At 34.9% G+C, this 25,750-nt stretch overlaps 3 protein-coding genes across 3 annotated transcripts; all 3 read left to right on the top strand.

The window, feature by feature from the left end:
• Positions 1–1,447: 1,447 nt before the first annotated feature.
• LOC129871157 (C2 and GRAM domain-containing protein At1g03370) lies at positions 1,448–10,045 on the top strand. Its single transcript, XM_055946042.1, has 9 exons — positions 1,448–2,479; positions 3,798–5,036; positions 5,514–5,696; positions 5,825–6,108; positions 6,213–6,329; positions 6,556–6,818; positions 7,810–8,050; positions 8,922–9,197; positions 9,280–10,045. The coding sequence occupies exons 1-9, from the start codon at positions 2,131–2,133 to the stop codon at positions 9,487–9,489; spliced, it is 3,162 nt and encodes a 1,053-aa protein (XP_055802017.1). The 5' UTR covers positions 1,448–2,130; the 3' UTR covers positions 9,490–10,045.
• A 694-nt stretch (positions 10,046–10,739) lies between these two features.
• LOC129870564 (protein phosphatase 1 regulatory inhibitor subunit PPP1R8 homolog) lies at positions 10,740–17,009 on the top strand. Its single transcript, XM_055945388.1, has 3 exons — positions 10,740–11,019; positions 13,845–14,438; positions 15,977–17,009. The coding sequence occupies exons 2-3, from the start codon at positions 13,969–13,971 to the stop codon at positions 16,776–16,778; spliced, it is 1,272 nt and encodes a 423-aa protein (XP_055801363.1). The 5' UTR covers positions 10,740–11,019; positions 13,845–13,968; the 3' UTR covers positions 16,779–17,009.
• A 1,530-nt stretch (positions 17,010–18,539) lies between these two features.
• LOC129870707 (DNA-directed RNA polymerases IV and V subunit 4-like) lies at positions 18,540–24,893 on the top strand. Its single transcript, XM_055945550.1, has 11 exons — positions 18,540–18,666; positions 18,939–19,017; positions 20,689–20,757; positions 20,918–20,977; positions 21,125–21,223; positions 22,973–23,084; positions 23,223–23,300; positions 23,408–23,441; positions 23,523–23,591; positions 24,227–24,325; positions 24,441–24,893. The coding sequence occupies exons 2-10, from the start codon at positions 18,951–18,953 to the stop codon at positions 24,299–24,301; spliced, it is 663 nt and encodes a 220-aa protein (XP_055801525.1). The 5' UTR covers positions 18,540–18,666; positions 18,939–18,950; the 3' UTR covers positions 24,302–24,325; positions 24,441–24,893.
• The last annotated feature ends 857 nt before the right edge of the window (positions 24,894–25,750 follow it).

Raw genomic sequence — 25,750 nt, forward strand, 5'->3', positions numbered from 1 at the left:
GTAGCAATAATATATTGGCATTTCATGGAAAGTTCCCCTTTCAACTCTCTTTGCAAAAGGAAAGTCTTCCTTCAAGCTTAGGATACTTTTCTTTATTATCTCTACCACCATCAAATTCTTGTTTGACTTTTGTGTTTAAGTGTTTATTAAATATGATCCATGGAATAGTTCTTAAAAAGCAATAATTTAATAAATATAAGTTCAAGATCTAAAGACTTGCATTTAGTGCTAAAATTTAACTATAGAAATTTGTTGAACAAAAGAAAAATAATAATAGAAAAGATCCATAGAGATGGAATAGATCGTTTTCGAATTCTAGTCCACATGACTCACACTAGTTGATAGATACAATTTCAAGGGTTGACTCAATAGAATGATCAATCACATTCAATTTTAGTAAAAGATGAAATTCAAATACTTATAATCATAAGTTGTAGTAGATATATTTGTAGCTTATCGAATTGTTTCATTTGCTTTCAGTGGAATCGCTATGATAGCTTTCTCCGGGATCAGAAGACATGATCATAGATAAGAAGATTTGAAAGTCAACGATTAAGATAAAAAGTTAGTAAGTAGTCAAGCATTGTCTAAATTTTTTTTATCAATATTATTTATTTTCTCGTTGGCTTCAACTATCATATTCTTTGTTGGTGGCTTGTTGCTTTTTGCATTTGATTTGAATTATTTTATTTTAGATTATCTATCGAAAACAATCTCTTCATCTTTACAGAATAAAGATAACTTACATACACACTATCTTTTCAGACCCTATTTATATGATTACACTGAATATATCAATATTGTTGTTATTGAACTTTTTTTTCTTCCTTTTTCTTGTAACTGCAAAATAGATAAAGGGAAAAGTTGTTTATCAAAAAAACAAAAGCCCTTACCTTTTGGACTCAAAACCAGCCAAATTTTATAGTGAAACTAAAGAAAGAAAGCCCCTAAATGAGGCAAAAAGTTTAAAAAACTATAACGTAAAGCTATTAATTAAAGAAGAACTTAGTTATCTTAATGACACCTAAATATTTTAAATTATAGTTTATTTATTTTAGGAAGTTATAACCCAAAAAAAAGTCTAAATTCATACGCGCAAATTGCAACTTGATTTTTTTTATATTTCTTTTTTTACAAAAGTCTTTTGTTTTTCTGATTTTTATTATTTTAATCATTTTTGTCTGTCTGCTCCCTTCCTCCTCCTTCTTCTTCCTCCAATCTCCCATTTTTCTCCTAAAAAAAAATAATCAACATTTCTGAATCAGGGTCTTTTTCATCTTAAACAAACATTGCCAATATTTAATTTTTTTGGAGTTTTTTCATATAAAAATCCAATCTTTGATCCATTTCTGTATCTGGGGTATTTTTTTTTTAAAATTTTGAAATTGAGCCTTTCCATTGTCCTTTCTTTCCACTCAGATTGACAATTCTTTTCTCTTGTTTTTTTTCTTGAAAAACTTGAGATTTTTGATAATTCATTGTACCCATAATTTGGTTTATTGTATAGTATTTATGAAAAACCATTGACCTAGAAAAGTCAAAATCCTATTTTTGTGTATATTTCCTCAACATTATTGTCAGCTTATCAAAAGGGGTGTCTTTAGTTTGAAGCCTTTGAAGAAATGCTTTTATAATAACCCCATGTTTTTCTCCTTGGTTAATTGCAACTTGTATACCATTCTCGTTCAATAAAAAAATGATCTTTTTCTTATCTGAGTTATTAATAGTTTAGGTCATTTGGTTTTGTTTTTTGAACTTTAGAAGGTGGGGATTTTGTTCTTGTTCAATAAAAAATTGATCTTTTCTTGCCCCTTTCTCTGAGTTAAGGCCATTTGATCAATCTTGGTTTTATTTTTGAACTTTAGTAGGTGGGGTTATGTTCTTGTTCAATAAAAATTTGAGCTTTTTGATAATTCTTTTCTTCTGAGTTATTAGTTGTTAAGGTCATTTCATCAAATTAGTTTCTTGGTTTTATTTTTGAACTTTAGAAGGTGGGGGGGTTATGTTCTTGTTCAATAAGAATTTGATCTTTTACTTATCCTTTCTCTGAGTTATTAATATTTAAGGTCATTTGATCAACCAGAGAAGGTGGGGTTTATGTGATTTTTTTCATTTTTGTCTGGGGAAAATATGAAGCTTTTAGTAAGAGTTATTGAAGCAAGGAACATACCAGCAATGGACCCAAATGGGTTCAGTGATCCATATGTGAAATTGTCATTGGGGAAACAGAAGTTTAAGAGTAAAGTTGTGAAGAAATGTTTAAATCCATCATGGTGTGAGGAATTTGCTTTTAGAGTAGATGATTTGAAGGAGGAGCTTATTATTTCTGTTTTGGATGAAGATAAATACTTCAATGATGATTTTGTTGGACAAATCAAATTTCCAGTTTCTCAGGTTTTTGATACTAATGACAAGTCCCTTGGCACTGCTTGGTATACTTTGCAGCCCAAGCATAAGAAGGGCAAAAACAAGGATTGTGGTGAGTTGTTAGTCTCCCTTCTATATTGATGATTGTTTGATAATTTATGTTGCTCAGACTCTTCAAAAATGTCAATGAGTGCGTGTTGGATTCTCCAAAAGTAGTGTAGTTTTGGAGAATCCGACATGGGTGCGGTATCAAAAGTGAATAGTCCGTGCAACTTCTGTTTGATTAGTTTCTCTGTTTGAATGTTTAAACTGTCATGGAATGTTGAACCTCTGGCTTTGAGGTGGATCATTGGAGAGAGAGAAATAGGAGGGCTTCTGAAGGGGTAGAAATGAGTTTTGGGTAGTTGAGGAGTAGTCTCCGATCCCTTGTTTATTTTTGGTGCACCAATGTAGTCCCGGGATGTATAGAGTATTGGGGGTCTGTTGTAGAGAACTATATCTTTTTGTAGGTTCTTTTACTTTTTGGTACACGGTCAATTTTGGCCTTTTGATTTATGAAATGAAATTGTTTACCTGATAAAAAAAGAAGAAGTTTAAACTTGTTTCGGATAGGAAATGTTTCTGTATCTGCTAGAATATATGGTCTTTCCATTTTGCTTTAGGTCACAGTTTCAAGATTTTATTGAACTGTTAGTGAACTTTAACCTGTGATAAGAGTGTTAGTTACCATCTTTACCAGACTGTCAATGAATGCTTATCGAGAGATTTAGGATAGTAAAATTAGCAAAATACTAGACATCTAGCTGATTTCGGATAGGAAATGTTTATGTATCTGCTAGAATATATGGTCTTACTTTCCATTTTGATGATGACTTATGTGTTTGAATAATATTGAGATGTTTCATGCTCGTCTCTGATCACTCATGTTCTACTCACTCCTTTTCAATTTGTTCATCTTACATTTCTTTTTAGCCTGTTTAAAAAAGAATACCTCTTTCATTTTTTGGAAACTCATTAATTCTAACTTTCCACGTCACATTTTTAAAACCACAAGATTAAGGGTACTTTGGTACATTCTATATATCTTTACTTTTAGACCACAAGATTCAAAAGTCTTGTTTACTTTCTTAAATTCCGTGTCAAGTCAAAACCAAACAAACGAATTGAAATGGAGGGAGTATTTTTTTTCCCCCTTTCCAATTGTTCCTGACTTTCTGTTGCATGTTGTTTGCAATAAAGGTGTTTTCGCACTAGTCGAGATATGTATGGATACATTCTCTTATGATTGGTCTGCGTATGCCCCTATCATGGAATAATTAGATGGAACAAACTAACTTCATTTGAAACGCTATCATGCTTGATCAAATTTAATGTATCAATTACAAATAGCATTCAGTTAAGAATTTAACTGTGTTCTTCCTTTCTAATAGGTGAAATTCTTCTCACAATAAGTTTTTCTCAAGGCAATACATTGGCGGACTTGCAATCAGTTGGTGATCAGGGATCACTGTCGAAGAAGTTGTCTGATGTGGTAACTGAATCTTCTTCTTTGTCTTTCAATGGCTCCTTGAGATCATCTTCTCCTCTGAGATCTGAAGAAGCAGCCTCTTCAAAGGAGGAGAAGCCTCATGCGCAGACCTTTGCTGGTCGAATTGCTCAAATTTTCAACAAGAATGGGGATGCAGTATCCACAACTAACGCGAAAGCTCCAGATGTAACAGTGCCGCCTGAAACCGCAAGTACAGCTGCTTCTGAGAATGCACAAGAGGAACAGTCCACATCGGGAAACTTTCAAGAACTATTGAAAAGCATTGAAGCAAGAGAACAACCTAGCGAAGTTCCAAACCTTCCTGGAGTAGTAGTAGATCAATTGTATGCTATTGCCCCTCATGAATTGAATTTGTTCCTTTTTTCCCCAGATTCAACCTTCTTTAAATCCTTAGTAGATATTCAGGGATCCACAGAGTTGCGAGTTGGACCTTGGAAACTTGAAAATGGTGGTGAAAGTTTAAAAAGAGTGGTTAATTTTATCAAAGCTGCAAGTAGATTGGTCAAGGCTTTAAAAACTACAGAGGAACAAACGTATCTTAAAGCTGATGGGAAGTCTTTTTCTCTTTTAGCTATTGTAAGTACCCCAGATGCCCCATACGGAAGCACGTTCAGGACAGAAGTGCTTTACAGCATTACTCCTGGTCCTGAGCTGCCTTCAGGAGAACAGTCTTCAAGGTTAGTAGTGTCATGGCGCATGAATTTCTTGCAAAGCACTATGATGAAAGGTATGATAGAAAATGGTGCACGGCAAGGTATTAAAGAGAGCTTTGATCAGTATGCAAATTTATTATCTCAGAACATAAAGCCAGTTGATGCGAAGGACATAGGTTCAGAGAAAGAACAGATTTTGGCATCTATAGAAGTGGAGCACCAGTCCGATTGGAAGTTAGCTGTCCAGTATTTTGCTAACTTTACTGTAATTTCAACCTTTTTCATTGGGTTATATGTATTTGTGCACGTCTTGTTGGCCATGCCTAGCACAATACAGGGGCTTGAGTTTGTTGGCCTTGACTTACCAGATTCTATTGGTGAGCTAATTGTGTGCGGAGTGCTAGTACTTCAAGGAAAACGGGTGCTCGAGCTGATATCACGCTTCATGCGAGCTAGGGTACAAAAAGGTATACATATACTCCCTCCGTTTCAATTTGTTTATGTTACTTTCCATTTTAGTCCGTTTAAAAAGAACGTTTCTTTCCCTTTTTAGTAACTCTTGAATTTCAACTTTCCACGTGACATGTTTAAGACAACAAAATTAAAGGATATTTTGGTACGTCTACATATCTTTAGTTCAAGACCACTAGATTCAAAGTCTTCTGTGCTTTCTTAAACTTTGTGTCAAAACCAAATAAACAAATTGAAACGGAGGGAGCAATAGTTTCCTGTTTGGTTAAATCATATGGACTAGAAATAGGTGTTTTCCTGTGGTTCTCATTCTCAGTTGTCACTGCTTGTTACTATGAATACTTTGTATAGTGAATGTTCTTCTTCCCATGTTCACATGCAGACTTTTAAGAAGCTTCACCTATAACGTCTTTAACATGTATTCATTGTTGCTCCGAGGTGTTAATGTGTTGTATCTTTGATGATTTAACCAGGAAGTGACCACGGCATCAAAGCACAAGGGGATGGTTGGCTGTTGACTGTTGCCTTGATTGAAGGAAACAACTTGGCAGCTGTTGACCCAAGTGGGTTCTCTGATCCTTATGTGGTGTTTACATGCAATGGGAAAACTAGAACCAGTTCAATCAAGTTCCAAAAGTCTAATCCCAAATGGAATGGTAAATCTTTATCTTTTGAAGGATCTATTGTCTTTTTTTGAAGTTCTATAATTGCCGTCATTTAAGCATTTATACAAGGTCACCTTTCCATTGGTTTTGATTAATGGTTGGAACCTCGTTACGTGCAGAGATATTTGAATTTGATGCAATGGACGATCCTCCATCTGTTCTGGACATAGATGTTTTTGATTTTGATGGACCTTTTAGTGAAGCTACATCTCTTGGGCATGCTGAAATCAATTTTGTCAAAACTAATATATCAGATCTGTCTGATGTTATGGTTCCTCTTCAAGGAAAGTTGGCGCAGGCATGTCAGTCTAAGCTGCATTTAAGAGTTTTCTTGAATAATACAAAGGGTAGCAATGTTGTCAGAGATTATCTGTCTAAGATGGAGAAGGAAGTCGGGAAGAAGGTAGATCATCCATTTCTGCAGTTAAAGTTACATGGTCAATGAATCTCACTATATATGGGGATTTATTTTTCCTGCTTAACGGTGTGTCTGAATAATTTTTGTAGATAAAATTACGATCTCCTCAGACTAATTCAGCATTCCAAAAGCTTTTTGGGCTTCCACCAGAGGAATTTCTCATCAATGATTTTGCCTGTCACTTAAAGCGAAAGATGCCCCTCCAGGTAGCTATGTCTATCGATTCTTTCTGTTGATAAATCCTGGAATTTTTCTTTTAGATAGTGTCTTTAGTCTTTAGTGTACCTCGGCATCAATGGGTCAAGAATGCGAACGCACTCTTTTTCTGATATGACTCTGTTATCTTGTAAAAGTTGTAAATGAGCCTCCGCGAACTTGAGGAGCTATGGTGCTTTCTTTTTTAATGTATTTCCTTGTAATTTTTTGGTTCAGGGCCGTCTGTTTTTGTCTGCAAGAATAATCGGGTTCCATTCTGATCTATTTGGACATAAGACCAAATTTTTCCTTCTTTGGGAAGATATTGAAGACATTCAAGTTGAATCTCCTACTTTGGCCTCAATGGGAAGCCCGAATGTTATCATGACTTTAAAGCCAGGTAGAGGCTTTGATGCAAGGCATGGTGCCAAGACTCAGGACGAGGAAGGCAGGCTGAAGTTCCATTTCCACTCTTTTGTCTCTTTTAATGTGGCTCACAGGTAAATGTTCACCTCTTTATAAGCGGTCTTACGTATTTTGAAATAGTACTTACTACTCCCTTCGGCCCGTTTAAAAAAGAATGCCTCTTTTCTTTTTTGGCAATTCTTTAATTCTAACTTACCACATGACATGTTTAATACCACAAGATTAAAGCACATTTTGGTACATTCTACATATCGTTAGTTTAAGACTACAAGATTCAAAAGTCTTCTTTACTTTTTAAAACTCCGTGCCAAGTCAAGACCAAACAAACAAATTGAAACGGAGGGAGTACTTAGTATAAGATTTGCCCTTCAACCTAGGATGGGAGTTATAGCCCTTTGGACGTATGGTTAGTTGTCAGGACACCTTGTAGTAGGCTTCTATCCCTAGTTGCATCATTTAGGCATTAGCATTAGACGTTGTGCTTCAATCTTTTTCTTCGCATAATACATAAACACACACTCAAACTTGGCCTCAACTGGCAAATAAGCACTCCAACTTTGGGAATGCACATTTAGACACTTCAACTCGTCTCCACTGTGTCAATTGAACACTCAAACTTACAAAATGATCATCGACACTTCCAAAATTTATGTGCCATGTCAACTTCGGGGTTGGGTGTCCATGAGCCACAGTAGGGATGAATTTGAGTGTTTAGTTGTTAGTTGAGACCAAGTTAAGGTGTGTATATGTGCACTCTCAAAGTTAGAGTGTTTACTTGCCAATTGAGTCTAAGTTTGAGTGTCTATTTATGTATTATGCCTTTTTTCTTCCATCCAAAAGGAGTTTAGCGTCTTTTATGGATGAAACAAGATGCAGGATTGACCATGGTAGGGCTGAGTGATTATGCCAGTGATCAAGATATCGGGACTCATGAATTTGTGCATTCAAATTGAACTTTAAGGGGGAAAAAGTCTGTTGTCAGATAAAATGTGGGGTTCCTCCGCTGAGCTGAGCACAACTTATAGCGATAACAAGTAATTTTAATTCATTTGATTATGTGTCCAGGACTATCATGGCATTGTGGAAGGCAAGAGCTTTGAGTCCCGAGCAGAAGGTGCAGATAGTTGAAGCCGAAGCCGAAGCTAAAAGCCTTCAAATGGCAGAAGAGGATTCAATAGGCAGTGACTTCCAAGCTGCAGATGACGACTCTGAAGGCAAAAGCCTTCAATCGGAAGAGAGCGGATCATTCGTCGGCGCGGAGGATATAAATATGTCTATTGTTTATTCCTCTGTACTTTCAGTTCCAGTGAGTATCTCCCCTACCCTCAAGTTATCTCTTTCTTTATACATATAATATAGACCCCCTTCGTTTCAATTTGTTTGTCTGGTTTTGAGTTGACGCGGAATTTAAGAAAGTAAAGAAGACGTTTGAATCTTGTGATCTTAAACATGCCATGTGGAAAGATAGAGTCACACACACCATATGCACACACATTCTAGCATGTTTTTGTGTCCTAGATGTTATTCTTTTCCTTCTGTTCGAGAAATTTGGTGGTTAAAGATATTGGATGGATTTCAGCTGAGATGGGATTATACATGTCTGCATGCAGTGGTGGTTAAATTTCTCACCCACCTCCGTTAGAACATATCCCAATTATAGTTAAACTATCCGTTACTTGCTCTATCGTTATAGTTTGACATTAGAGCATATGAAATAGGACTTCTCAATGACGTTTTGCACTTCCTAAACATGTTATTATTTTTACCTTTTATATTTGGTTCAAAGATTTCTCTTCACGTGTGAGTACGGTTTCTATCTTCATTTACTTATTTCCTCTAATAGCATCAAGTTAGTTTTTGCATGAAGAATACAATCTTCCTCTAGACTTACCAACCTCCCTCATCAAGAACCCGTGCAATTTATACGTGCCTGTGGTTAATGAGCAGAACCAAAAATGAAAGGGGAAACTCATCATGAACCCACCATGACGACAACAACAACATAACCAGCATAGTCACACAAATGCACACCTTACCCCTACCTCAGAGGTAGAGAGGCTGTTTCCGATAGACCCTCGGCTTATGGCTACTTATTGTCTTGTTTCTTTTTCTTTTCTTTTCTCCGGAAGAATGTATGTATTTTCTGACTTGCTATGATTTTTTTTGTGGGTTTACAGATGGAATTTTTCATGGAATTATTCAGTGGGGGCGAACTTGATCGTAAGGTCATGGAAAGAGTCGGTTGTCTTAATTATTCTTTTAGTCCCTGGGAAGAATCTGAGAAGCCTGATGTGTATCAGAGGCAACTTTATTACAAATTTGATAAGTGTATATCCCGTTATCGAGGTGAAGTGACAAGCACGCAGCAGAGGTCTCGCCTTTCTGATAAAAACGATTGGCTTATAGAAGAAGTCATGACTCTTCATAGCGTTCCATTGGGTGATTATTTCAATGTAGGGACACTACCATACTAGTCACATGTATTTCGTGGCTTATTTGTAGATTCAATCGTTTCCTTGTTTTTTTTTTTTGCAGCTTCGCCTGGCATACCAGGTTGAGACTGTCCCGTCAAGATCAACAAGATGCAGCGTACAGGTACAACTGGGAATCGCTTGGTTGAAATACTCGAGACATCAGAAAAGGATCACGAAAAACATAGTTTCTAATCTGCAAGAACGCCTATTAGTCATGTGCAGTGGAGTTGAGAAGGAATATCTCTCGAAATCTGATCCCCTCGTGATCTAGAGGGTTCGTTGGCATTTGCAGAACTTCATATTGGAAGGACAGATATAGTTCATTGAAGCATTGTTGTTGTATAGTCCTTGAGTCACTAACAAGTGATTGGAAGAAGCAAAATGTGTAAAACTTACACTATGGAGCTCAAGAATACACGGTCAAGGCAACGATCTCCCACTCACAACATTTGGATGATACGTGTTTAAACTTCTTGAATGATACCGACCCCAACTAGTTTGGGATTGAGGTGCAGTTGTTGTACAACATCTTACATTCGAGTAGATTCTGCAACGATATTTTTTATTTATTTTTTGGACATGAAGAACTTTGATTACTTCAAACTATAGGATAAGGAGAAATTTTTTGGTATGTATATAATGCCCCCTATTCTAGGATTTGATTAGTTCTTTTGGAAGTTCAATGTATTCTGTTTATTTGGTCAAGTGAAAAATGAAAACCATTCGTGATAACTGTAAAGAGGTACCATTCATGATAACTGTAAAGAGATTTTTGGGGATTTAATTTTTTTTTTTGTTATATTAGAATAATTGAATTCTACTCATTATATCGAACATCCTTTGTTGGAAGATTATATTGCAGAAGGAAGATTATATTGTAGATGGAAATAAGGTCATACTTATTCTTATGTACATGTAAATGAATTCCTCTTCGAAATATTATAGCTAAGACGTTCAACTTTTACATGATATATCACACTTGATCATGAATCAGCACAGGAAGCACATGCTTATCGAATAGAAGGACATAAAGAGATTGGCTATAACTAATACACGATCAATATGACTTGTGGGAAAAATTCACTAATAATCACCTTTTAACTCTTGTAATTTAAAAAATAATCATTGTTAGAATTTTCAAAAAATCCACAAAAAAACTTCAGAATAATAACTTGAAATTTTACTCATAGATTATTGGATTATTTTTCAGAGATTGAAAAAAAAAATAGTTAGTAGGATATAATGATAGGTCCAATTACTTCATTACAACAAAAATATATAATAATTTTCTTATCATACTTGTAGTTAATTTTCATTAAACGATCATAACCATCAAATTAAAATCATTAAAAGAATAGTTTGATACAAAATATTTCACATTATTAGGTTTAAAAAGAATGTTTATATATCCTAATACAATTATAAATGACTTCTTCGATGACCTAAACCCATAATTTATAGCTCACACAGTAAAATCACAACTTTATAAGATCCAAATTATTATCCCCAAAAAAAATTATACTAATATTTTTCTATCTTCTTAGAACAAACCAAAAAAAGATAGAAAAATAGCGTTTGGAAAATCCCTCTTTTATCTCTCGCCTCCATTCTTTCTTCCAAAATAACTCAAGAATTGAACTTTAAAACCCCCCAAATTCACCATCTTTGCTTCCATAGATCTGCTACTAGCTTCAACTTCAACTGTTAAATTTAACCCTAAATCTCATACAACAAAGGGGCATTCTCTTCTTTTTTTTTGGTTTTATTTTTGGCGGCTTGTGTTTACTTTTGCGTCAAAGAGGTTAGTTAAATCTGTCTTTTTGCCTAATCTTATTTGCTAATACACTTATATTCTTTTGATTGCTTGATAATATAACATACCCTTTTGCTAATTCATGGATCTTCATCCTCCTATGTATTGATATCTGTATTTGGCTTCATATGTTAGCTCAAATTTTGGTTCTTGAACTTAAGCAACACAGTTGTGTGTAAAGTTTTGTTTTTTTCCCTCGCTTTTGCTCATTCATGGATTTCCATACCCCTGTGTAGTGACTTCTGCATTTGGTTTCATATGTTATCTCAAATTTTGGTTCTTGAATAGTTAAATGCTTAGCCAATCTACCACTGACGTAGAGATAGGATAAGGTCAGCGAACACTCTATCTTTCCGGACCCCACTTTGTATGACTATACAGAGTATGTTGTTGTTGTTGTAATTGTTAAATACTTAAGCAAAACAGTTGTGGTGTAAAGTTTTTTTTTTTTCCTCCCCTTTTGCTCATTCATGGATTCCCATGACCCTGTATAGTGATTTCTGCATTTAGTTTCACATGTTAGCTCAAAGTTTGGTTCTTGAATTGTTAAATGCTTAGCCAAGGGTCTATCGGAATCAACCTCTCTCTATCTATTATCTATATCTATGAGGTAGGGGTAAGGTTTGCGTACACTCTATCCTCCCAAGATCCTACTTTGTGGGACTATACTGGGTATGTTGTTGTTGCTGTAATTGTTAAATGCTTAAGCAAGACAGTTGTGGTGTAGGTTTTCGTTTTCTCTTTGTTTTGTTTTTTGCATTTAGTTTGAGATTTTAAGATTGCTTCTGGTTGTTGGACTATTTCCTTGAGCTGAGGGTCTATTGGAAACAACCTCTTTACCTCTGAGGTAAGGGTATGATCTGCATACACTCTACCCTTCTCAGACCTCACTTTGTGGGACTACATTGGGTGTGTTGTTGTTGCTTGTTGGACTATTCTATAAGGTTGAGGTTCCAGTGTTTTTTGTTATAAACAATATTTCTTGTGTTAGCAAAATCTTTATTGACATTTTTAGATGACGGTGCTGAGGAAGACGACTTTTTTCTTTAATCTCATTTACTTAATACTTATCTGGTATGTTAATTCATTCATAACATACCATTTTGCTAATTCATGGTTCCCCATGTCCATGTACGGTGACTTCTGCATTTGGTTAGCTCAAATTTTGGTTCTTGAATTGTTAAATGCTTAAGCAAGACAGTTGTGGTGTAGGTTTTTTTTTCCTTCCTTTTCTTTGCACATAGTTTGAGCTTTTAAGGTTGCTGCTGGTTGTTGGACTATTCTATAGGGTTGAGGTACAATAGCAGAGTCTATATTGACATTGTTAGATTACAGTGTTTAGAAAGGCGAACTTTTTTTTTTAAATTTCATTTTCTACTTTTAGTTATATGCTTTTGTTGGCCTGCAAATAGAAGCCTCTGTTGATTCATTTACAGAAAACGCTTTTGCTAATTATGTATTTTAGCTCAAATTTTAATTCTGGATTTGTGAGATGCTTAAAATTGGTGCAAGTTAGTAGCGGTGGAGGATGTTTTTTTCTTTTTCTTTCTGTTTTTGCACATAGTTTGAGCTTTAAAGATTGTTGCTCATTGTTGGACTATTCTATAGGGTTGAGGTCCAACTTTTTTTTTATAACAACTATTTACTTGTGTTAGTAGAATCTGTATTGAGTGACGACAACATGAGTTGAGCTTAAAAGGTAGAGTGGAGTATCTAACCCCAACTTGTTTGGTACTGAGGCCTAGTTGGTGTTTAGTTGTTGTTAGAAGAATCTATATTGACATTGGGCAATTTTATTTCCTCTCGTTCAACATAAAGTTGTATGTTATTGTACATAGCGTTGTGGAACAGAGGCAGATGCAGCCTTTGTACAATGGGTTTGATTGAATCCAGTATTTTCGACGCGGGAACATAGATATGTATGTGGAAAATCACTTAAATTTTGACTTACATTAAATCAAATACTAAACTAGTTAAGTCCAAATTTATCCCTGAAATGCAAATCAAGAACTGAACTTAATGGATAATAAGACCTGTCTTGCACACCCTAAAGTAGCCAAACCGTTCACCAAATTCAAGTTACAAAATAGTGGCCGCAAGAATTATCCGAAATTTCATGTGTAGGTGTGTCATATGGATCTTTATAAGTCTCAATGTCTACAAAACAACTTTGATGCTTATGCAAATGTGACCTTCATGATAGCTTTCAAAAGTTCACCTCATAAGCCCATCCACAATCTATTCTGTATCATCAGCTACAATAGCAACAAACTATCACTAAGCATAAAGCTTAGTGGCACATAAACTTCGAACGTGGAACCATTAAATTTTCCAAATCCCATCTAAAATTTAAATAGCTCATATCAAACTTAAATATATAAATTAAAGCTAACCTTTCATAGAAAAGTAAGTTATGTGTCAAAAGTAGTACAAAAAGCTATTCATGAAATGAGCTTAAACCATAACAACCCCTCTCTACTAATCTGAGAGGAAAGATTGTTGTGACATCAGTTTTAACATGTGACGAACCAAGGTAGGTATGGGGGAACACATATCAGAAAAAGATACAAGCGAGAGAATAAAACCATAACGGGATTTTTTCCCTAAACCAAATTGTCCACTTGTTGAATAGACATAATAAGTAAAACAACTATGTTTGTTTTCTTTATTTTCCTATATATTTTATGACTTCTGCAATAAATTAAATAGAAATGTTCATACATATATTTGTGGATGGACTCTAAACAGTGTTGTAGACGCTCTTCTCTTTTACTTTTGACTTTTGTTGGTTAAATCCTTGTTTTGGAATGCAGTGTTATTTAATATGGAAACTGAGTTCATGGAATTCTGAGATAATGTAGTGGTAGGAAGGATCCATGCCAGAGATCTTATTCAACTGAGGAAGAGCTTTTAGTTTGAGCTGAAGGTAGTGACAAAATGTATGGTAGAACAGGGCTTGATCGATTTAAGAAAGCTCAGTCATTGGAGCCATTTGCAGTGTCTGCGAATTCAGCTGCTAAATCAGCATTGCAGCCTACCAAACCGGTTACCCATTCTTCTTCAGCATATGCACAGTCCACAACATCTCATCAACATGCTCAATACGTAAATCCACAACCTGCTTTGCAGAAATCCGTTGCCACAGATGCAACCGCTTCTACAGACCCAACTCATCATGTTACCCACGGAGGGGGACAATCAACTTGGCAGCCTCCTGATTGGGCTATTGAGCCACGACCAGGCGTTTATTATCTTGATGTGATCAAGGACGGGGAGGTACTTGATCGAATTAATTTGGATAAGCGAAGGCATATCTTTGGACGACAGTTTCACACTTGTGATTTTGTCCTTGATCATCAGTCAGTCTCACGCCAGCATGCTGCTGTGGTTCCTCACAAAAATGGAAGGTGTGACACGTGCTCCTGTTTTTCGCTTATCTAGTGGTGAAAATATTCTTTTCTTATTTTATTAGGCTAACTTGGTTGGAGCAGACAAGTAGTAATTATTAAATTAAAAAATGCTACATAACAAGAATATAACTCTATGATGATGGATGAAGTGCTTGAATATGTTATGAAATTCATGTTTATGCATTTCTTCTTTGAGTCAAAGTGAGCAAGTAAAAGACTTAAGCAAGCTTAGGCATCAGGTCCATAAATCCATTACTGATAAATCACTTATTTTTGTGTGGAAATGTCTTTGTGTAGACTACGACTTTTAAATTCGTTCTTGCTAGATATTCTTACTAAAGCAATGATAAAATTTTGCATTCTTGGCAGTCGATTTTTCTTACTTTCCAACATGTAGCTATATTTTATGCATTGGTACTTAAAAACATCAAGATCTTCTTCAAGTTAAAGCTATTTGTTGCATAAAGTTGCATACTTTTGAAGATTCACAAATGCAAGAAATGAGAAACTGTGGATTTATTAGATGTTGCTCAAGATCATTTCAAAATTTGTTGCAACTGTATGTTAATTGTGCACTTTGGGACATCAAGAATGCCATTTATCTGTAAATATCATCTATCATGGTCATCCAATTCTCGTGAATTGGAGCATCTAGCCCTGTTTAGATTTGAGTATTAAAGATGATACTTTGACTGCATAGTCTTTTATATAACACTATTGATGTAACTTGTCAATGATGACAGCATATTTCCTGGATAAAAAATAGGTGTTTATTAAAGGCATAATACATAAACTTGGCCTCTGTTGGCAAGTAAGCACTCAACTTTGAATATGCACATCTATACACCTCAACTCGTCTTCATTGTGTCATTTGAACACTCCAACTTACAAGATGATCATCTAAACACCTACAAAATCTATGTGCCACGTCAGTGCGGGTGTCCGCGAGACATAGTGGGGATGAGTTGGAGGTGTTTAGTTGTCAATTGAGACCAAATTGAGGTGTCTAGATGTGCACTCTCATAGTTGAAGTGTTTACTTGTCAGCTGAGATCAAGTTTGAGTGTCTGTATATGTATTATGCCTTAATTAAATTTGCATTTCTGGTGTAAAAGTAGCGTTATGGAAAGTTTGGATCAATATATGAATTTTCTAGAGGAGTTAAATGATATGCAGAAGTCTTTTTTTGTATCTGCAGCTGGGGTGTTATAATTGTACCATCTCGGTACCTTTATCAATAAAATTTTACCTTATCAGGATTCTCTCTATTGACTAGTTACTTCTTTTTAGTTTCAAAAAAGAAGTAACTAGTCAATAGAGAGAATCCTTATTGGTATTCCTTTCATCTTCGGAAGTGCTCTTTCTTCTTACCTTGTGCAAGTTGACCTTCTTATAAGTTATATCCTTGATTACTTCTACTGTGTGTCTTTAGACAAAGAAAGTGCCCCTTTTGGAAACCGTAATGCCTATCCTTAGATGTCAAGACACTCTTCTTAGCTTATGCATGTTGAACTAGTTATATCTTTTCTCTTGCAGCATTTACGTGATTGATTTAGGATCTGCACATGGAACATTTGTTGCAAATGAGAGGCTGACAAAGGATTCCCCTGTCGAGCTCGAGACTGGACAATCTTTGAAGTTTGCTGCATCAACAAGGACTTACATATTGAGAAAGAACAATGAAGCTCTCTTCCCTCCTCAACGACAACCTGCAGAAATAGATTTACCGCCACCTCCAGATCCTTCAGATGAGGAAGCTGTTTTAGCTTATAACACCTTTTTAAACCGCTATGGACTTACTAGGCCTGATACGTTGTCAAGATCAACAGTATCAACTAGTGGGAAGGATGCCAATCATTCATCTGAGAGGCCCACTAAAAGAATTAGGAGAAGAAGTGTGTCATTTAAAGATCAGGTTGGGGGAGAGCTAGTTGAAGTTGTTGGTATTTCAGATGGAGTAGATGTGGAGACAGAACCTGGTCCAGTGGGTGTGAAAGAAGGAAGTCTTGTCGGAAAATATGAGTCCCTTGTAGAAATTACAGTGATACCCAAAGGGAAAGAACAGTCCTCCGTAAAAAATGTCAACGTTTCCCAAACAGGTGTAACAGACAAACTTAAACAGGTATTGAACAAGGTGAAGAATCCGCCAAAGGGTGGAATTTATGACGATCTTTATGGAGATTCAGTTCCTAGTAAAGTAGGATCTTGGGCATATTCTGGTAGCGGTGAGGCTGCTTCCACTAACGATGCTGAAGGACACTCCCCTGGTTCCTTAGGCAGAATCTCTGGTAGTATCTCGAGCAACGTGGATGACGATACTGATGATTTGTTTGGATAGCAAATGCATTGCTTGCTTTTGAATTCTGACTCAACACAGTGGCCACTGACAATGAGTTCAGACGTATGAGCTGCACGAGGCATCTCGAGTAGATTATTAAGTTATGTTCATCGTTGTATTCTTTCTCTTTCCTGGCGTGTGCACCATCAATGAATCAATTTTGAACTCAAACTTTACTTGTCAGGACACTGAATCTGTGACTTGAGATCAATGGAAAGAAGTCCTGTGTTATCTTTCCCATTTTCAGTTTGTGCAATACAAGTGGTCATAATGGCTCATGTGGTGCTTTTTGTTGTATGATATGATCAACAAATACAATATTTACTAGGAACTATCAAAAATTGATCTTTAGGCTTGTTGTTCTCAAAAAAACTCGTTGCATCGGGCTTGCCCAGTGCGGATTACTTCTCATGTGTAGTTTGCAGACGATGACTTTTTGAAAATATATTTTTCACTACACAAGCAATTTCCAAATACAATTAGTAGTATTGAACTTTTGGCCCCTACTTGTCTCACGGACAAACTTTCAAGATTAAAAATATAACTTGTTGAGTTTGAAGTTTTGTCAATGAGGTGAACCGGATCAAAAGTTCAAGACCAAGCACCTTTACGATTATTTTTGTAAATTACTATTTAGTTTATTACCACATGAAGGTAAATTGTTTAATATATATATATATATATATATATATATAAATGATTAGAAGTTATGACTATACATAAATTTTCTCGTATGAAATTTTTTAAAAATCATTTTGTACCAGTTTTGACTATCCATAGAAAAGATAATTCTAAGCATTAAAAAAGCTCAAGGGCTTAAATTTTAACACCCATATTTTAACATGTGGAGTCTTGAAGATTAACTTTGCATCTTTTTCTAAAAAAATTGTACACGTGGAGTTCGTTTATTTTTAATTGGGGCTTTATTAAATAGTAAAGGCAAACACATAATAATTTTCTAACGACAATGAAAAAAATGTAATTCAATTTTTTTTCTGAACAATATAATATAGTAGAAGAATAAATTAAAACATTTTTTAATATAATATATGAGAATTTAGTATAGTCACACCACTATAATAATACCTATGGTTTAGAATTTTTTGATTGATATACACCTAAATGTCTTGATATACACATATTTGACATTTAAATAATATTTGACTATTATAGACAAAAACACAAAAGTATCCCCTCCATCCCCATTCTTTTATGATAAAAAAAATAACAAAATTATTTAAATTTTAATTCTAAAGGATATGCATACTTCAATAACTAAATATTAAAAAAAAGTTAAAAACAATTTCAATAAATTTATGATTAAATTTATAAAGAATCCCTAAATTTTAAATCAATTTCAAAATTAAATTCTTTCGAGACTGATAGTTGACATTTATAATTATAAGTTATTTCATAAATCTCAGTATTTAAATAATGAAATATACATTCATATAATATATTTTTTTGCCATAAATAGTACTCATATATTAATATAAGTATTTAACCAAAATATTTAAACCTATAATTATTGATAATCTTAGAGATTCTGTAACGTAATAACAAATCAACAATAATGACATATTCACTGAAATTTTATTAAGTGAGTCTGAAGAATTTAAAGTGTACGCAAATTTTAACATTATCTTATTAAAGTAAAAGAGATTATTTTTAAAGAACGTCAAGTAACAAAAGATAACATAAAACAGTGACGAATATATATATATGCACCATTTTTTAATGAATATTCGAAAAACTATAATTTGACACATTTCCCAATAAAATATTTGGTTATATTGGGCATGTTTATTGCTCATTGTACGCTCGCGTCTTTCTTCACACTCTCCATCGAGCTTCCAACTTTTTCTCCGTCCTAAAAAAATTTCATCAGGTAATTCAAATTTTGAAAATAATTTTTATAGTTTTTTTTTAATCTTTCACTATAGAGTTGAACACCATTCAGTTCATCTGTAATTTTTTTTAATTTTTATTTTTTGCATTTTTTTGTTTGCATGTTCTTTGATAATCTAAAATCCCTTGGAATTTCTGAAAAAAGTCATGTATAAATGATAATAGTTGTTGAATTTTGTTAATTTTGATAGCTTGGGGTTGTACTTTAAATTGTTGTTTGTGTGTTTTGGGGTGTTATGGTTTTGTGAACAGTGAATAGCAACAATGGCGGAAAAAGGAGGAAAAGGGTTTTCTTTGCCGAAAAGTGGAAAGTCTGCTCTCAAATCTCCTGGTAAACAATTGCCTTTTGTATTTTTTTAGATTCCGGCTGTGATTTTGTTCCTAGCTTATGGTGTTTATATATACAGCAGGGACGGAGCTAGATAGCGTTGAGGGGTTTAGATGAAACCCCTTTCAGCGGAAAATTACATTGTTTATATACACAATTGAAAAATATTTTATGTATATATATAGTAAATGTTAAACTTACTTTGGCTTCTTTGTGTGTTTATTTTTCATATTTTGAACCCTTTTGTGGAAAATTAAGTTGTTTATATAGATGGTTAAAATTATTTTATGTATATATAGTAGATGTTGAACTCTACCTTTGGCTTCTTTATGTGTTTATTCTGAACTATTTTAGTGAAATATTACACTGTTTATGTATGGTTAAGATTATTTTATGTATATATAGCAGATGTTGAAAACCCTTTTGCTTCTTTGTGTGTCTACTTTTCATATTTTGAAGCATTTTAATGAAAATATTACATGGTTTATTTATGGTTAAAATTATTTCATGTATATATAGTAGATGTTGAACTCCTTTTGGCTTCTTCGTGTGTTTACTTTTCATATTTTTGAACTTCTTTAGTGAACTTAAGTAGAGAGATTTAATACAGTACAAGATATGGACTCTAAAAGGTCCTCGCTGAAACTTTTTGAGAGAGAGGTAATTGTATGATAAAAAGAGCACCAAGGATGTGCTGAAGTATTTACAGGTTGAGCAAAAAACCAAAAGAAGGAATCCCTTTCTAATCTTATAGGGATTTGGAGAGTCTAAGAATTGACTCTGCATCAGTCACAAACTCCTACTCACACCAAAAAGAGAACAAAAGTATACAATTAAACTTGATCTATTGGGTATTGTTTGCCTTCTATTGTTTCTTTCCTCACACTGTCCACCATATGCATGCTGGGATAGTCTTCCACCAGTGTGATATTTTTTCCTTTTTATGCAACTGTCTCACCAATGTAGCAGTTATGTGGTATTACTTGGCATAACTCATTTTATGTTTATCAAGTTGGGGAAATATTTGCCAGGGTAGGGTTGTTACATTGCAATGAATGTACAAATGACATAGTTTTTGCACCCTCCCTTCATTTGTTGACATCTGCCACATAGAGAGATACCCCTTCTTTAAAGGTTTCATGAGTCAGGCAAGCACTCTTGGACTTGGATACTCAAGAGAAGCAGACTACTTTTTATGGTGCTTTTGTTTTCCAGATCTGTTGTCAAGGTAAAAATCTAGAACTTTGTTGGTTGTGTGACCGAGTTTAAGTCTGATAGCAAGATTTCATGGGCTGTGTTTGAGGCTTTGGCAAGGTTCCAAAAGATTGAGAAAAACTACAACTCTTCTAACTTCCCAATCATTGAGATACCTTTTAAAACTGAAGTTCCCAGTGTATTGGCCTCTGTAGTTAGCCACTGTGGCATCAGACTAATTTGACCATATGTACAAATCAGACGTCCTCACGTAAACTTGTTAGCAAATCAAAGTAGAGCGCTAGTTACACTAATCGTTCTAATTCATTTGTAAAACAGTCAAAGTGCAGTTGGAAGATCTGTCTTCCGTTTATACTTGGTACAGTGACTCAGAAAATCCTTGCATCTTTTTTAATCTCTCAATGCATCTTTGACCTCTTTGGTTTTGAAGCACACATGTCTTTGACTTCTTTTCTGTAGCGTCCAAAGGGAAGGATGATAGCTCAGCGAAGTCCAAAAGAGGAAGGAAAGTTCAGTTTGATTCTGAAGGTTAGGTTGTTTACTGGTATCTCATGGATTTCACTTCACCTTTTTAAACATAAAAGTAGGAAAACAAAGATTTTGTTTTCAATATGTGTTATTCAATCATTCTTCTGAAAATCTGCTGCTTGAATGTTATTGACGCTGATTGATGTCTACCCTTGATTAGGATCACTTGATACCAATTCCACAAAATCAAATGGAAAAGCTGATATACCATCTTTCAAAGGTTAGACTTTCATATGCTCCATGTATGCATTAATAGAAGTGTGAATTATGTTCTTTGTGATTTTGGTCATGTTCTTTTGTGGATGGCCTTATTGATGGGAACATGCTGAATTGTTCACTTCCTGATATGCATATTGTCATTGCCTAGGTGATTTGGGCAAAGCCGGGAAAGGAGAGAAAGCTGGCAGTGCTGGTAAAAGTCAAAAAGCAAAAGCACCCGATCCTTTGGAGCTGAGAGTTGAGCAAGGTTTTCTTTCACTTCTGATTCTCTTTTACAGCTTGAACATGAAAATATAATTTACTTCTCAGTTAACAAAATTTTTTGGTGCCAATTGTTATTTCATTTATGATTTTCTTCCTTTTCTAACTTTTTGAGCTATAGACACATTCTTTTTGCTCTTGCTCCTATGCCTTTAAAAATTTTAAACACTTCTCCATCTAATCCCAAATCGAGCCACCTTTTATTTTCTTTTTTGGCCTATTCCTTCATATTGTTGTCTTTTCTTAAGCAAGTGTTACAACATATTATATGATGCAGGAAAGTTGTAGTGGATCTACACGTTCAATTCTCTATATAACCTCTCTTGGCTATCCCCATAAAATGAAAAAGTAGTACACCCCTGAAACATGTTCCTCCAATCAACACCAAAAGTACATACGACTTATGTGTTAATAATTATACAAAGTCAAAACCAATAAATCAAATTTGGAAAGGAGACCCTACTTGTTATGTTAGGAAAGTTTCATGTGAATGTTTGTTAAAACTGATTTGGTGAAAATCCCTCCTACCAAAAAACTACTACTTTTTATGGTAAGTCCTACTAGACTGAGGGTTTTTATATTATTGTAAAGGATAAACCTTGAATCAACTGTCTGATACCTTATCTGAAAGTTCTTGCTCTACACATTATATTAAGATTCTTCTTTACATGAAATTGAGATTTCGACCTTAGTCTAGGACCCTAGTGTTGCTTTGCTAGTTCTGTCATATGTGTCTATTACAACAACAACATACACAGTGTAATCACACAGAGTAGGGTCTGAGGAGGGTGGTGTCTACGCGGCCTTACCCTTACCTTGTGAAAACAGAGAGGATATTTCAAACCTTCTCCTCAAGTAATGACAAGGTTAAAATCATTGCAGTATATCTTCACAATTCAATTGAAAGTTAGGACTGATCATAGCGGTGTTTAAGCAAGATATGAGAAATAAGAACTAAGAATTGGTGAAGCCACCCAGCATTGCCAATCTAAGGGTTAGTATTGAAATGGATCAGGTGTTATTTTAGAAGGAAAGGCATATATATTTTTGTATGGACTAATTTAATTATAGGTCTAAAGTGTATTAGGGAGCACAATAATCCGTGAGTTGTAATGTATACACTGTGAATTTAGTGTTACTAGGCATACAATTGCTGATATTACTTAAATGAAATCTTGAAAATAACACAAAAACATACCAGTGTTTTTGATGGACTCTCAAATCAAGGAAAAACAAATCAAAGCATATCGAAAGAGAAATAGCGGAAGTGAAGAAATCATGGCAAAATACTTTAGAAAGCATGGCAAAGCATTCTGAAAAAAAGAATAGTAACTGCAACAAAATAGTGTGATAATCGAAGTACAAGAGGCGGTTGATAGTAACAAAAATAGAAGGACAAGAAACTATTGGGAAATTCTACATCCAGCAGTATGGAAGGTTAAGCAAGAAAACGCTCTGCTATCCATCAACTTTCTATGGCTCCACAAGTATAGAAAAAGTAATTGATAAATTTCATGAATTGAAATCAGACGATCGTCAACGCGATCATGGTGATGGGGGCAAATCACGCGGTCATGCTGATGTGGGCAAAATCAAATGTCTCTGAGGCATTTGATGATCATCTGACTCTTGCTGTTGGTTAATCTAGCAGTAAATGCCTTACAATATGAGTAGACTACTTAAGTGTCAATTCTACTCTAGTTTTCATTCTAAGAATCTCTTGATTTATATTCAGAACTTCCACCCAATACAATATGCCTGATGGATTGTGAAGCTGCCGATATTTTGCAAGGAATCCAAGAGAAAATGGTGATATTGTCTGATGATCCAGCTATAAAATTACCTGTGTAAGGGAGTGCATATTTGACTTTTTGCATTTTTCTTGTCAGGAATGTATCTACTTTTCTTGTCTCTGTTGCGTCCTTCTTGTGGAAGACAAGCAACGAGAGATAAGCTGTCTAGGATTTGACTTTGTTTGCTACCAGTTCATTTGACAGGGGATTGGCATATGCACAAAGGAACAAGCTATATGATAATCCCCAGGCTGTTAAACAAATACTTGAGTATCCTTGACCTTCTATTATTAAAAGAAAAAAGAGAATTTTGTATGGCTTGTTATAATTGTCTCTTGAAAGTTTTCTAGTGCTGGTTTTCATTTAACTCAGATCAGGCCTTTGAAACAGCATGGCGTTTCTGATGGGGAGGTATTGAATTTTGACCTTTTAATACTTTGATCTTTTACATGTGAGGCAATGTTTTCATATTTCATTGTTGTACGGATGCAGCTTTGCGTGATTGCCAACTTTCACTTGGAATCCGTTGATGAAGTGTTTGCTCTTGTTCCCTCATTTAAGGTATGGACTGTACTATTCTGGATATTGATTTTGTTCTAGTGACATGCTACACAAAGCTTTGCCAGTGCCAATCTGATATTTCAAGAGTCCATCCTCCCAATTTTTCAGATTTGACAGATAATAATGAATAGATTTGAGTATTGAGGTTGCTTCCAACTGCTACTATTAATTGAATTTTGAGTTTGACTAGACAGGACCATAAGAGCTATAATTAATTTTTCAAAGAACCTTCTATATTCATACTGACAAAAGATGGGAGGAAACTAGATTTGTTTCTTAAATTGTTTCCTTCAATGATTAAGATGGTTTATGCTCATTTCTGCACAAAGAGCTAAGATATTAGCGGGGCGACTACTTCTGTTAGCTTAACTTATCCACCACCACCCGCAAAAAAGAAGAGGAAAAGGAATTGTTGCTTTTGGTTTCAAATCTGTTTCCAGTGTCGAGCTTTTGTAGAATGGTTGCGTCATTGGTTTCACAGCCAATTCTTAGGTGTCCAACAGCATTAACTGCTATCTCTTATGAGGTTCTTGGCAAGTACTGTATGAATGGTGTGCTCTGTCTGTATCACTTTATTTAATTTGTGTGCTTAGCATTGTATTAAAGTGGTCTGATGCTGCTGCGAAAAATTGCAGAACAAAAAGAGCAAGCTGAGAGTATCCCTCGAGAATGTCTTGGCTGAACTAGCCAAACTTAGAAGTGCAGCATAAATGGCTCAAGAAGAGCATTCTGTGGTAATGTCATCATCTTAGTTCTGATCTTATATCATGCAAATAAGAATTTTGACTGCCAGCTTATGATTTTATTCCATGGCAATTTACTTACAGCCATCATTTACGCTAAATGCAGGTATTCGTCTAGAGGGTTCTGCATGTGTCACTAAAGGCCATGCCCAACAGTTGAGCAGCCAGCAACTGATGTCGTCTTTCTTCTTCTATCTTTCTTTTGTCTAGTTATTAGCTAGGATTTTCAGTGCTTCAGTGTCAAATCTGTTAGCTGGCTGATTCCCAAAAGGAAAATGCCCTCTGATTGTCCTACCAAGAAACAAAAAAAAAATAGGTGTTTGCATGTTTGCTAACCAGCCAGAGGCGGATGCAGAATTTGAAGTTTGTCGGTTCCTGTTATGATCTTAAATTAATATATACTAGTAGCTGAGTTCAAGTCAAATATTTAGTGAGTTTTGTAGTACTTCGATTGTGCAGAAAAATGGAAACAAAGACTTGAATGTAGCCTTATTCTTGTGCTAATGCAAAGGCTTTCAGTCAGATGATTGAAAGAGTTTAGACTTTATATTGTTAAAAAGTCAGTTTTGTCCTCGTTGATACATCTCTGTCCAATTTTCTCAGTTATTTTAGTTTGACAAATATCACGTTGCTGATTGAAGATAATTTTGATAGATAAAATGTCACATCTGAAGTTAAAACTTGAATATATAAATGTGTAACGAACTAACAACCCAACCTGCTAATAATAATAATAATATTGTTGATTTTAGGTCTAGGCTTGTACGCCTTCTCTATATACCTAGTATCTCTCGTATATTTTATCGAGGTGAGATTGTCTAATTAGTGATCTTGCAACATCTCGCAAATTGTTGTGTGAATGGATTAATATCTATACGTAAGCCAAGAGGTAGTAGAATTTGTGCCACTTCATCTGGTTGTATGAAACTGACGTGCATCCTAGCTTTCGAGATTTTTTCATAGAATTCCACCAATTTCTCCCACTCCTCAAAAGTCCACAAGAACGGAGTTGATTCTCCTACATCCAACGGCAACATACACCCCTCAACTAGGGGTGTTCATGGTTCGGTTTGGGTCGGTTATTGATTAAAATCATAATCAAACCAATTTAATCGGTTATTAAATGTCTAAAACCATAACCAAACCAAGTAAAATAATAACCACGGGTTTGGTTATTGTCGGTTTGGGTCGGTTTGATTCGGTTATTCAGTTTATGACTAGTCGAGATAATTCAAATATTCTCTCTCTACATTCTTCAAATTCTTATGAAGCTCTTTTTTCCTCACGACTCACAGAGGTTCAAAACAGAAAATGAAACAACTTAAACATTCGGAAAAAAAGAAAACAACTTAAAATCAATTTAAAATTTGAAAAACTCCTTACAAACCTTCTCAAAATTTGACAATCTTATACTTG

This window comes from Solanum dulcamara, chromosome 10 (genome assembly GCF_947179165.1).
Source record: "Solanum dulcamara chromosome 10, daSolDulc1.2, whole genome shotgun sequence".
NCBI lineage: Eukaryota > Viridiplantae > Streptophyta > Magnoliopsida > Solanales > Solanaceae > Solanum > Solanum dulcamara.